Below are 13,196 nucleotides of genomic sequence, written 5' to 3'. Positions count from 1 at the left end.
CAATTTGTGTGTGACCATTTCAGGTTAACAGTTCAACCTTAAATGCATACACAAAAATGTTATCCCCCAGCTCCTTACAGGGATTCTACTTACGCTCTCCTAACACTTCAGGGGTGGGAGTTGCCATTCTTTCCCTCTCAATCTACCTTTCTCCTCCTCATTCCCTCTGTAACCCACTGTGAAAGGGCACTACCAGCAGTACTCTGATCACTGACATTACTGCAGCTTCAGCTAGAGTCAATTATATACTTTTTGGTGGGGGATCATGAGTACCTGAGTGGTAATCACTGGGCTAATGGGGTAATTGGGAAAATATAAGTGGAAGAACTAGGAACTAGAAGCAAGAAGCTCAAAAGGAGGCTCAGTAGGTGGCTCACAGGGTAAGCCTGGTTTGAGGAGAGAGGTCTGCAGGGAAGCCTCCCCTGTCTGTAAGCTTGCAGTACAGTGTGTTACTATGTAAGAAAAGAACAAATACACACTTGGGTGCAAGATAACCTGGTGTGTGTTTGTGAGTGTGAAACTATAGAACTGACCAGTCACCGTGCAGTTCACTGGGTAGCAACTGAGGCACCATGTAACAGCCACTCACATTTTTCTCTATACTGCCTCCCACATGTACAGCCTCCTTTTCTTAATTTGCCCCCTATATTTCCCCAGTCTCTCCTCTTTCACAGTCTCCCTCTGCCATCCAAATTCCCTTACCCATCCTATTCCTGTCTCTTCCCAGTGTTCTGTCTTTTTTGGGAAAAAAAATAAAAATATTCCATTCAGGAAATAGAAATTAGATAACTTCTGAGGGCCAACTGGCTTCAGTCCTCCTGCAAACGATGAGACATGATGGTCCTCTTTACAAAAAACAGCCTCATGTCCTCATTCAAAATATGTACGGAATCTTCCCCTACGACAGCCTGAGAATTCAGTCTCATTTAAAGTAATAGGAAATGGTCTTTTAAATAAAAGGGGGTTGGGGGAGATGCTCAAGAATTTAACGCCAGACAATGGGAGATGAAAAAAAAATACTGAAGTTCAATACAATGCCAAACATTACCAACTCTGCCTTTCTGCCTCCTCTTCTTCATCAGAAGGGAGACTAAGACAGGCTTCTTTCTCCACTTCCCAGCTGAGGAGGGAAAAAAAAAAAAAAAAAAGCGCCTCCCACTCCACCTCTCAATATGCAGCACACAGAGCTGAGGAATCAGTGGAGGCAGCTAGAGGAATAGGAAGTGAGGAAAAGCTGACCAGAAGCTCATGCTACAGTGCTCCTTAGTGACCAACAGAGCAAATTGCTCCAAGAAACTGCAGCTAGCTCAGAGGTAAGCAAACTTTTTGGGCCAAGGGAGTGGAGAAATTGTATGCAGGGCTGGGACAGGGAGTTGGGTTGCAGGAGGGAGTGCGGGGTGTGGGAGGGAGTGCGGTGTGCAGGAAGGGGCTCAGGGCAAGGGACTGGGGCAGAGGAAGGGTGCATGAGGGGGCTCAGGGAAGGGGGTTTGGGTGCAGCAGAGGGCTCAGGGCAGGGGGTTGGGTGCACAGTGAAGCAGAGAGCTCAGGGCAGAGGGTTGGGGTGCAGGAGAGGTGCAAGGTGCAGACAAGGGGCTTAGGGCCAGGAGCTGGGGGCAGAATTCAGGCAGGGTTCAGGCTCCTGCCCAGTGCCGCTTACCTAAAGTGGCTCCGGGGTGGCAGCGATGTGCACTGGGGCCAGGGCAGGCTCCCTCCATCCCTGTCCTGGCTCCACATCGTGCCGCTCCAGGAAGTGCTGCAGCCCCTGGGGTAGGGGATGGGCAGAGAGCTACGTGTGTGCTGCCCTTGATGCGCCTCCAGATACCTCCCTTAAAGCTCCCATTGGCTGCGGTTTCCTGTTCCTGGCCAATGAGAGCTGCGGGGGGCGGTGCCCGGAGGCAAAGGCAACACATGGAGCCCTCTGCCCCCTGATCTGGGGGCCGCAGGGACAGGGTGCTGGCCACTTCTGAGAGCGGTGCAGGACCGCAGCGCCATGGGGGGGCAATCCTGCGGGCTGGATCCAGCGCCCTGAGTAGCCGGATCCAGCCCGCGGGCCATAGTTTGCCCATCCCTGAGCTAACTGTTCAGAAGCCCTCTCTGGTCTTGGGTTTAGAGGGCAGGCACACATCTCAAGTGTCTATTTCAACAGACATCACTCATTTTAGTACTAAAATCATCTATATTCTACACTAATTTGGTGTCCCCTCACCTTTATTGCTGAAAACTTTTTACATCAAAATAAAGAATTATGATGCTGAAGCTATAGGAATTATTTACACTAAAGTTAATTGATCCTACAGTATTTTATTTGTTCTGCTTGAATTTTTTGTATGTCCCAGAATGAGTGAGACAAAAAATGCATCCCACATTTGAGCCTGAGAAGACTGAGAGGTATGTAGGTGGCGAGGACCACCAAAACAGGGAATTTCAAGTTAAATCAGGATTGTATTTATATACAAAACCAATTCAAACTCAACAGCAGAAAGAGGCATTTTTAAAATGCATAAAACTAGCACTAGTATTATAAAGAACTATACTGAACAGAACGTCTACAGAAAATTAAAAAAAAAAGTTCTGAATTTTAACCCCAAAATAAATTTGTGCTACTCTTTACTCATTTTAGCATTGCAGAGCCAAAACAGCTATGGAAGAGAGGGAGTTGAATCCTGCTCTATCCCCTGTATCAACAGAATTATTAATTAAATGTTAATTGCAGTTTAAGTGATTTTGCATGGATCAGAAAAAAATAGAAGCTTGACTCTCAGATGTGATGCAAGGTTGTAACCGCTATCTGTAAATTTTTGAGACAATTAAACATAGAACCTCAAAATGACAAATTTTAATGTTAAATATTTATTTTATACTATTTAACCCCTTAAACTATGTTAAAGAGGACAGAATTCACAACATTATGCACCAGATTTTCATAATACAAGTGTTTGTTTTCAGAAAGCCAAATTTATCAATACCATCTTTTCAAATATGTTTTATAGAAAATACATAGTACAAAGCATTTCTCACCATGTGATCTTTCAAACCATGGTAACAAGCAAATATTCATTTGAGATTCTCTCTACCTTATTAACTTCCATCTCCTGAGAGGTAAGTTGGTTTTGGGCTTCCTCTAGCTGGTTAGCTATTGAATTCTTCTCTCTTATAATTCTCTCTAACCGAGCCTCCAGTGTCGCCACATTCTGAGACAAAACCATCACCTGCAGAAAGAGAAACACTATAGTGAATTAACCAGAAACTTTACACAGGGATAAGTTCTGCAGTCTTCACTCCTTAAAAGCAATAGGAATTTTGCCCGACTAAGTACCGTGGACCCAATGCTGCATTCCTTCACATCAAAACTTGATTGTAAGTCCATAGGAATTTTGAATGAAAAAGAAATGCAGGCTTTACTTGCATAAGGATTGCAGAATGATTAGCACAACACAGTTATTATTTTAAAGTGATTCACATAAACATTTGAAATATTTTCAGTCTGCCAAACTACTCGACGGGACTTCTCACTGTGCGTAATGATGTTGGAAGAAATCCTTCTTCGAGACATGATGCAGACATGTATTCTACTTAGGCGTGTGCACACCCAGCGCATTGGAGCCATTGAATTTTGCCTACCAGTACCTGTAGAGGAGCAGCATTTATGCCAATAGCCTCTCTCCTGACTATATGAGGTGCTGCTTCCCCTACCCCCATCAGTTCCTTCACACCAAATGCCCAGAGACTAGACTCTGATGCAGAGGAGATGGAGGATGGGTCATGGAATACATATCTGCATCACATCTCTAAGAGCCACAGCTACAGCAAGTAACCATTTTCATTCTTTGAGTAGATGCATCCATGTTTTCCAGTTTGGTGACTTAAGCAGTTTCCCCAAGGGATAGGACACTCAGCCTATTTAAACAAGGACTGCAGGACCACCTTCCCAAAGTTTGCATCTGTTCTGGATGCCGCGATAATGGAGCAATGGTTTGTAAACATATGCATCAACCAGCAAATGGCAGCCCAACAAATATCTATTATGCAGATGTAACTTAAGAACACTATTGACTTAGCTTGTGCTCTCATAGAATGAGCTTGCACCTGACGAGGGTCTGTAGCAGAAGCTGTTTTGTATGCAGCAAGTTACCCACTTACAGATCATCTGTAAGAAGACTGCCTATCCCTTCATAAAAGGCCAGACATTGTCCAATGTTCAGTATGTGAAGATGCTGCTCCTCTGGAGATTAATGAAGCTTAGGGGGAAAAAAACAAAAACAAAAACAAAAAAAACCCCACAGGTAAGTATACCACCTGGTTTAAATGAAACTGAGAGACCCCTTTAGGAGACAAATGTCAGTTGTGGCCACAATGTCATGGTCTTTGGAGAAATGCATGTAAGGAGGCTCTGCCAGCAAAGCCTGCAACTCTCACACACTCCTCACAGATGTTATTGCCATGAGGAATGCAAATTTTTGACATAAGAATGAGGAAAGGGGCAAGATGCCAGAGGCTCGAATGGAGATCCCAAGATAGGTGCTATAACAGTGTTAAGGTCCCACAAGGGAACCAGTTCCTGCACCAGTGGTTGGAAACAAAGGATTCCTTTCAAGGATCTTACCACCATGACATTGGAAAAACACTGATCTTCCATAAAATGGATGAAAGGCTAAGATCACCACTAGATGCGCCCTCAATGAACCAAGCCTAAGACCCAATGACTGAAGATGTAGTAAATACTTCAAAATGTCTTGTAATTATCCAGAATGGCCATTGGAGTTCAGCCCAAAGACCACACTGAAAAATGTTTCCACGTTGCTGAATAGGACATTCTGATAGAGGGTTTTGTAGGACCTGTTGAACAGCTGCTGTACATTGCTCTTCCTCTTAGTTCAATCACAGAGCAGCAATGCTGTGAGATGTAGGGAGCCGAATGCAGGATGCAGACTGTGGCCATGAATCTGTGTAAACAGATTGAAATCGAGAGGAAGGGATATGGGAAGCTGAGTCGACAGCATGAGAATGTCAGAAAACCAGCACTGCCTTCAGCCATACTGGGGCAGCGAGGGTGAGCTTGGCCAAGCCACTTTCAGCTTGAGGGTGAGCTGTGGAACAACTGGGATCAGAGGAAAAGCACACAGGAGAGCTGCCTATAAAATCTGTCCTTTTGGAGACTGTGTCCTTCAGAGTGGTCTTAAACCTGCCTGGACATCTCTGTTGTTCATTGCGGTTATGACTAGGGAATTTGGGAGCAGATGGGAGTAAAAGTCCTCCGACACTGGGACAAAATAGCATTTCTCCATATGCTTTGCAGTAGATGGTACTGAAGCCGGTGTGGTCTAGGATGCATTGTTGATAGGGAGGACTACTCTCCCAGGAGCAGACAGCTTCAGGATATCCATTAACATAAGGGTGTTCTCCTGCAGAAAATCCACTTGAATGCCCAGGAAGCGGCCACATTCTGCAAAAGGTCCTGATAGGCCTTAAAATTCTTTGCTGTTGGAGGACACGAAGAGCCAGACACTGCTGCATCATCAGAGATGAAGAGTAGGTGGTTAACTGGACTGGTGGAGCTGGAAGGGACAGCTCCATGGATTCCACACAGGGAAGGCTCACTGATACCTGAACCTGCAGTAGGTCAATAGTTCCCATCAAAGATCTGCACGGTGACCTCACCTTAAAGTGACCTGAGAAGTGCAACCTCTGTGATTGAGGAATGACCCACGATTCCATGGAGGTCACTGATAAGGATAGGGCATTGGTGGCCAGAGGCCCCAGTTGTGACTGTGAGATGAATGCCAATCCCGTGGTAATGCTCCATAAACAAACAGTCCCCAATGTGAGTCGTGTGATGGAGAGCAGGAGAAGGAAGATCCAGATCTCAACACTGAGAAGCTTCAGGATTCTGGGGATAAAGGTGGAGCCACTCCTGAGAAGCAAGTAACCAGTCTGACTCATCCATCACCCAGAATGAGCCAGGGACCAGCACTGATGATAAAAGTGGTACAGTTGGCACCAAATACACTGGCAGTGTCATCCCCAAAGTCATCAGTGGTGCTGAATTTGAGGTGCCATGTTGACATTCTTTTCCGGGTGTCTGGCTGGTGGGTGTTGCCCACATGCTCAGGGTCTAACTGATTGCAATATTTGGAATCAGGAAGAAATTTTCCCCTGAGTCAGATTGGCAAAGACCCTGAAGATTTTTCGCCTACCTCTGCAGCATGGAGCACGGGTCACTTGCAGCTTTAAATTAGTATAAATGATGAACTCTCCGTAACTCGAAGTCTTTAAATCATGATTTGAGGACTTCAGTAACTCAGCCACAGGTTATGGGTCTATTACAGGAACAGTTGGGTGAGGTTCTGTGGCCTGAAATGTGCAGGTCAGACTAGATGATCAGATGGTCCGTTCTGACAAAGTCTATGAGTCTATTGGTGGTGCTGAATGCAACAGTGCCAAGGAGTTTCCCCAAGGCAAGGTCCCTTGCACTGAGCCCAGTACCAGCCTTGCTTCTGCAAACCACGGAAGGGGAACATCATCAGAGTGTAGTGCCAACAGACTTAAGGGTTCAGCAGGCCATTCACCCAATGGGGCTGTAAACGATGCAGCCTTGGCAAAGTCCTGGACCAAAGGAGATATCAGAATGGAACGGCAAAGGTGGTCTGTAGCCACCTGGTATGCCACCGACAGAAATAAGTCAATGCTGGCATCACCCTCATCAGTACCAGACTCAACGAACACCCTGAGGCCAGAACCAGAGTCAATGGCACAGGGGCTCTACCCAGTACAGAGTACGGAGGTTAATGGTTAGAGGCACCCCCATGAACTCTGTGCCAGTCCAAAGTCTTCTTGGGGTAGGTGGAAGAATACCCACAAGACCTGGAGTGGTCTTGTGTGATCTTTTTCTCAGCACACTAAATGGGAAATGTTCTTCCATCTCTTTGGAGAGGCGCACACTCCAGAGTGCAAAGCAGCAGCACTCTAGAAACCTGAAGGGAACCTGCAATCCGGTGAGGGCCTCAGTGCTATAGTAGGCCTCATGGCCTAGTCAAACAGGTACTGCTTTAGGCAAGAGTCCCTAGCCACCCGAGTCCATTTCATGAACAATCTACATATTGAACACTGTTCTTCGACATGGGCCTCACTCAAGCACAGCAAGCATCGCATGTGGGGATTGTTGTTGGGGATTGCTCCCCTCACACAACAGACAATATTTAAACCACTGTGAGGGCGTCATAGAAGAATACTTAGCTAAATACAACCAACAACCTAACTAATACTAAGTGTACTAACTAAACTACATACAACAAGAAGGAAAAAAAAAACACACACACACTAAACTGGTGAGAAATTGTGAGGTTAAGATCACCCAGTTCTCCAATTCCAGCCATGGGCAGTCAGAAGGAACTGAGGGGGCTCAGGATGGCACCACCTCATGTAGTCAGGGGAGAGTCTATAGCCACGAGGCACAATGCCACCCCTGTACGGTACTTCTAGGCATAATTCACCAGCTCTAATGCACTGGGCACTCACACACATAAGTGGAATACACGGCTGCATCTTCTCAAAGCAGCAGCAATAGATTCTCTATTCCTGCAGCCTAGATAACATCTACTTACCTATCACTCACTTAGACTCTGATTTTGACTAACTGGTAGCAAGGGGAACTATCTTATGCCAAGAGAGAAACGGTTACAGAAACTCACCCTGTGACTACAGATATACTTAAATTACTTCCTAAACTGAGGCAAAAAATCTCACCACTGTAACTAAAAGCAGATGCAGTGTAGCAGTAAACAAAAGCCAACTCAGTATGTTCAAAAATTACAATTTCATTTTTTCAAACAATATAGTTGAGTTAATATTTTGCTGAATGATAAAAAAAAAATTGTAACAATAAAACAAAGCTGTTAGCCCTTGAGCTGTTTAGCCCTGAAGCTGCCTAATGTAAGTGGAAATAATAGGGCCTGACAGTTCTAGGTTAACGTTAGAGGAAGTCAAAATCTGGACCTAGAAGGTTATGTATTTACAACTACACTTCAGCCATTATATATCTACCTGATTTATGGACCCATGCCAGATTGTTCCTCTAACAAATCACGCGTTAGGGAACTAATACAACAAATTCAAGAAAAGATCAAGAAAAGTACAAAAAGTATTTTCCAGGTACTTAATTTCTATTTTTCAAAAGAAATCTTCCATTTCAGTTACCACTAGTACATGTATAAGCATAATTTTTCTACAAAGACTAGAACCTAGCAACTAACCCTAATTACCAACTATTAAAGCACAGTATTAGAATATGTTGTTTTCGGCATGCATGGTACTTTAAAACAATATTAGAAGACTGCAAGTCCTCAGAGCAGGGATCAATCTAAATAAGACGATATACAGTGTCATGAGAAGCTAAGCTTCAATAATAGTGAAAATTATGAAGTGCTTGTTTATAAGGCGATATTTATGTTGAAGTGCACACAGTGTTGATGAGGGGAGGAAACGGGGGACAGCTATACCTGGGCCTGAGCTCAGTGGTGCTCCCAAAATGTCTAACTGGGTTGAAATGGAAGGAGGTGGGGCCACAGAGGACATGATATACTGGGACCCCAAATTTCTCTTGACAGTCTTCAGTGAATACTCTGTGGTTCTAAAGTACAGCCATAATTACACAGTGAAATCTAATATGTACTGGTTGCAAAAGATAAACCTCTGTCTTAATCACTTTAATGCTGAGTCAGAAGTAAGTTTGTTTACTCGGTTTACAAATCCATACAGTAGTTCTACTGTATCTAGCTTATTGATAGAAAACCATTGCATGTTCCTTAGCCATATATGGATGAAAAAAAATTTACTAGTGTTACCGTTGATGCCAAGTCCTCTCTTTCTTTCTTCATTTCTCCTCGCAGGGCTTCTTTTTCACCGGCCCTCTTATCTAGTTGAGCAATTAGCTCCCTTTCAAGGCGATCTTTCTGTCTTTCCATCTCACTTTTCAGCTGCTCACACTGGACTAGAGCCTTTGGAAAGATTATTATGAAATTTAGGATGCATTCTATTATTTAGACATAGGACAGATATAAACATTCCTCCAAAGCGAGGCATTAAGTAGAACCACTTTAACATTCTAGTCTAGTGCTTTCGGAAGAACTAACTGGCTATTAGAACAAAGTTTCATGGCTGTGCACAGATGCCTGTGTGTGTGTATTGGCATACAAAAAAAACAAAACAGGATTGACAATATGAGATCACATACACACACACACGATCTTTAAAAGACTATATGTCCAAGGACAACTTGGTTGTCCAACAAGAAAATAGTCATTCCACTTGTGTTTAGAACCTATAATAAAGTTGATGGGATTTTCCAGAGTAATTTGTGTTTTGCAGATGTCTGTCCCTCTCTCAGATGTCTGTTCTGATATGACCTGTGCTTAAGAATTCTGTGTGCATTTCACCCAAGATTGTCAAGGAAAACTTTCTGCCAATATTTGGTTCCTTGTAGACACCAATAAACTGTAGCTACATTCCATACTGCATGACAGGATAGTCCATTACAGTGGTCTACTCTCTTCCTAAAGTGAAGTATTAGGTGCAAAAGGCTGAGTAGAGCCACAGAAGCAATTTGGCAAAGTAGAGGGCTAAAAGGGCAAATTATTCTTCTGATGTTCAGATTTTTCATAAAATGATGCTGAGGAAGGAGGCCATTTATTGAAATTTCAGCTTCAAGATGTACATACTGATTAAAATATTGGGCTGACTAAAGTGCAAGTCATAAGTGGGCAGCAAGGAAAAAATGGTTACTCGCCTTCTCATAACTGTTGTTCTTCAAGATGTGTTGTTCATGTCCATTCCAATCTATCAGTTGCATGCGTGTGCACGTGCACGCTGGCACGATTTTTCCATTAGCAGGCTCCAACTTCAAGGTCTCAGACACTGGAGACCACGGAGGAGCAAATTGACCTCAAAGACTAGGGGTTAAAGCAATCAAATCTTCTCCTCCAAAACTGTCAGGAAATTATTAATCCTAAAAAATGCCACCAAGAAAGAGGAGCACTAAAATCTTTAGCCGAGATGTGACACCGCAAAGAAATTATTTCAATACCAACCAATTCTAGCTGCCATTTTTCTGTTTCTGCAGTGTCTCTTGTGGCCAAAACCTGTTCTTTATTATGTGATGGTGATGACTTGGCAGGTTGACATAAATAAGAATCATCACCTCCTACAGTCCAGGAGTTCCGAACATTTGCCTGAAATACAATTGTAATGCTTCAGAGTTTAATCACAATAGCTGTTTAAGTAAAAATATTAACTATTGCTAAATAAAAAAAAATATATTGAATGTTACTGTTAAAATTCTCGGTGCTTCAAACGTTGAGAGCTCGGGGAGCGGGAAGGCTCTCTATCAGAGCATGTGGGTGTTGATGGACAAGGCCAAGGATAGTGCCTTGACATCAAAGTTGGCTTTCCTTTCGAATGCACCAGATAGTGGGGCTCTGTCAGTGCCGAGGGTTCCTCTCTGGCAGATGAGAACATTGCCATCAGGGGGAGGAGATCTCTGGCAGCTAGATTTGCTTCTGATGTGGATGGGAGCTGAGGTTGCCGCATAGTCACTGGGGGTCGAGGTGGGGCCGGACTCGACTGCCTCACCTGGACACAGCCCCAGAAGAAGACACAGGCTCTCTCTTATTTTGGGGCACCGGTGAATGGGAGTGGTGCCTACTGTCAGATGGGCCCTGAGAGGAGTCATGGCGGTGCCGGGTGTCTCTAGTGTCCTCCTTTGGTGCTGAAGATGTGGACGGCGCCGGGGTGCTCCGCATCGAGGACGCTGCCGATGGTGTCGGGTCTCTCGAGCCCAGGTCGGATTGGGGGTGCAAGGCAGCCTCCTTGAGGCTCACCTTCAGCCGCTGTTCCCGTTCTTTAAGTGTTCTCAGGCAGAACTTGCAGCAGATCTTACAGCAATCTTTCTGATGGGTCTCCCCCCAGGCACCTGAGACACGATGAGTGTGGGCTGCTCTTAGGCATGTGCTTGGCGCAAACCACACAGTTCTTAAATCCCAGGGACCGCTGCATGCCTCGGCACTGGGCCAGGGGGAACCCCCAACAACTATACTATACTAAACTTTAACTATATACACAGAAAAAACAAAGACAACTTGCTAAGCAAGTGCCAAGGGAAGTTCCACCCACTGTCACCCACCCACCATCACTGGCGATAAGAAGGAACTGAAGGGGTGGTGGGTCAGCAGAGCTATATATTAGGCACCATGAGGGCATGACTCCAGGGGTGCCCAGGATGACCTGATTGATGCTGCTAAGGGAAAAATCTTCCGGCCAACATCCATGTGTGTGCACATATACCTGATTGACATCGACATGAACAAGCACTCGAAGAACTGAAATTAGTGGCTCACTTCAATTCTATGTTTAAAATCCACCTCTCAGGTTTGTTTCAACCTAGAGAAATTATCTTTGCCCTGTTAAGAATAAATAAAACTAACAGAGCAAGAGGTCATAAGCAACAGAAATGCTAACACCTGTATCTTTCACAAACCGCACATCACTGACAGTTACCTTAATACTTAAAACCTTTATTCAAAAATAAAACAACGTAAAACTTTAGAGCCTGCAAGTCCACTCAGTCCTACTTCTTGTTCAGCCAATTGCTCAAATTTGTTTGTCTATATTGGAAGAAGATAATGCTGTCCGCTTCTTGTTAACGTCACCTGAAAGCACGAACAGGTGTTCTCATGGCACCAGCATCACAAGATGTTTACGTACCAGATGCGCTTAAAGATTTGTATATCCTTTGATGCTTCAACCACCATTCCAGGGGATGTGTCCAAGCTGATGATGGGTTCTGCTCTATAACAATCCAAAGCAGTGCTGACCGACGCAGGCTCATTTTCATTATTTGAGTCAGATTCCACCAGCAGAAGGTTGCTTTTCTTTTTTGGTGATTCGGATTCTGTGGTTTCTGTAGTTTCCACATTGGAGTGTTGCTCTTTTAGGACATCTGAAAGCATGCTCCACACCTTGTTCCCCTCAGATTTTGGAAGGCACTTCAGATTCTTAAACCTTCGGTTGAGTGCTGTAGCTATCTTTAGAAATATGACATTGGTACCTTGTTTGCATTTGGTCAGATCAGCAGTGAAAGTGTTCTTAAAATGAACAAGGTGTGCTGGGTCATCATCCGAGACTGCTATAACATGACATATGTGACAGAATGCAGGTAAAACAGAGCAGGGGACATCCAATTCTCCCCTAAGGAGTTCAGTCACAACTTTAATTAATGCATTATTTTTTTAAATGAGCGTCATCAGCATGGAAGCATGTTCTCCGGAGTCGTGGCCGAAACATAGAAGGGGAATACGAATGTTTAGCATACCTGGCACATAAATACCTTGCAATGCCAGCTACAAAAGTGCCATGCAAATGTCTGTTCTCATTTTCTGGTGACACTGTAAATAAAAGGGCAGCATTATCTCCTATAAATGTAAACAAATTTGTTTGTCTTGGCGATTGGCTGAACAAGAAGTAGGACTGAGTGGACTTGTAGGCTCTGAAGTTTGTTTTTGAGTGCAGTTATATAACAAAGAAATCTACATTTGTAATTTGCACTTTCCCAACAAAGACTGCATTACAGTACTTGTATGAGGTGAATTGAAAAATACTATTTCTTTTATCATTTTTATAGTGAAAATATAATAAAAAATATACACTGATTTCAATTACAACATAATACAATATATATGAAAATGTAGAAAAAATGTTCAAAAATATTTAATAAATTTCAATCGGTATTCTATTGTTTAACAGTGTGATTAAAACTGACTAATTTTTTTTAATCCTGATTTATTTTTAAGTTAATCACATGAGTTAACTGCAATTAATTGACAGCCCTAACCAAAGTAGTCCCTATTTCTGACCTATGTTAAATTGAACATGATCTGGTGGAGAATATCTTCTGTATTTTTTATACTAAAATAAAAAGCAAATTTTCAGACAGAAAATAAAACCAAAAGAAAAGTAACTGTTGTCATTTTATATATGGCTTGAGCAAAAACAATGTTTTGCGCTCTCTTTGGCAGAAGCAGGTCACTAACATACATCAGTGGTTCTCAAACTTATTTGATCGGGCCCCCCCTTCTTTGTGCCTGTAGCCATTTATCCCGCTCCCCCCGCCCCCAAAGTACATATGCCGCCACCCAGCTCTGATGGCA

The 13,196-nt window shown here is 43.6% G+C and overlaps 1 protein-coding gene across 10 annotated transcripts in view; it reads right to left on the bottom strand.

Annotated features, from left to right (window-relative positions):
• Positions 1-13,196, bottom strand: part of SDCCAG8 (serologically defined colon cancer antigen 8) — a 153,975-nt gene that overhangs the window by 107,394 nt on the left and 33,385 nt on the right. For all 10 annotated transcript variants that reach the window (XM_030557001.1, XM_030557005.1, XM_030557007.1 and 7 more), the window contains exons 10-11: positions 8,841-8,993; positions 3,075-3,209 (exon numbers count right to left, since the gene is read on the bottom strand). In XM_030557001.1, the coding sequence (XP_030412861.1) occupies positions 3,075-3,209; positions 8,841-8,993 (288 nt within the window). The remainder of the gene's footprint in view (positions 1-3,074; positions 3,210-8,840; positions 8,994-13,196) is intronic.

Source organism: Gopherus evgoodei, chromosome 3 (genome assembly GCF_007399415.2).
Source record: "Gopherus evgoodei ecotype Sinaloan lineage chromosome 3, rGopEvg1_v1.p, whole genome shotgun sequence".
NCBI lineage: Eukaryota > Metazoa > Chordata > Testudines > Testudinidae > Gopherus > Gopherus evgoodei.
Note: the sequence above shows the minus strand (reverse complement) of the source record. Positions and strands in the feature narration are given on the sequence as shown.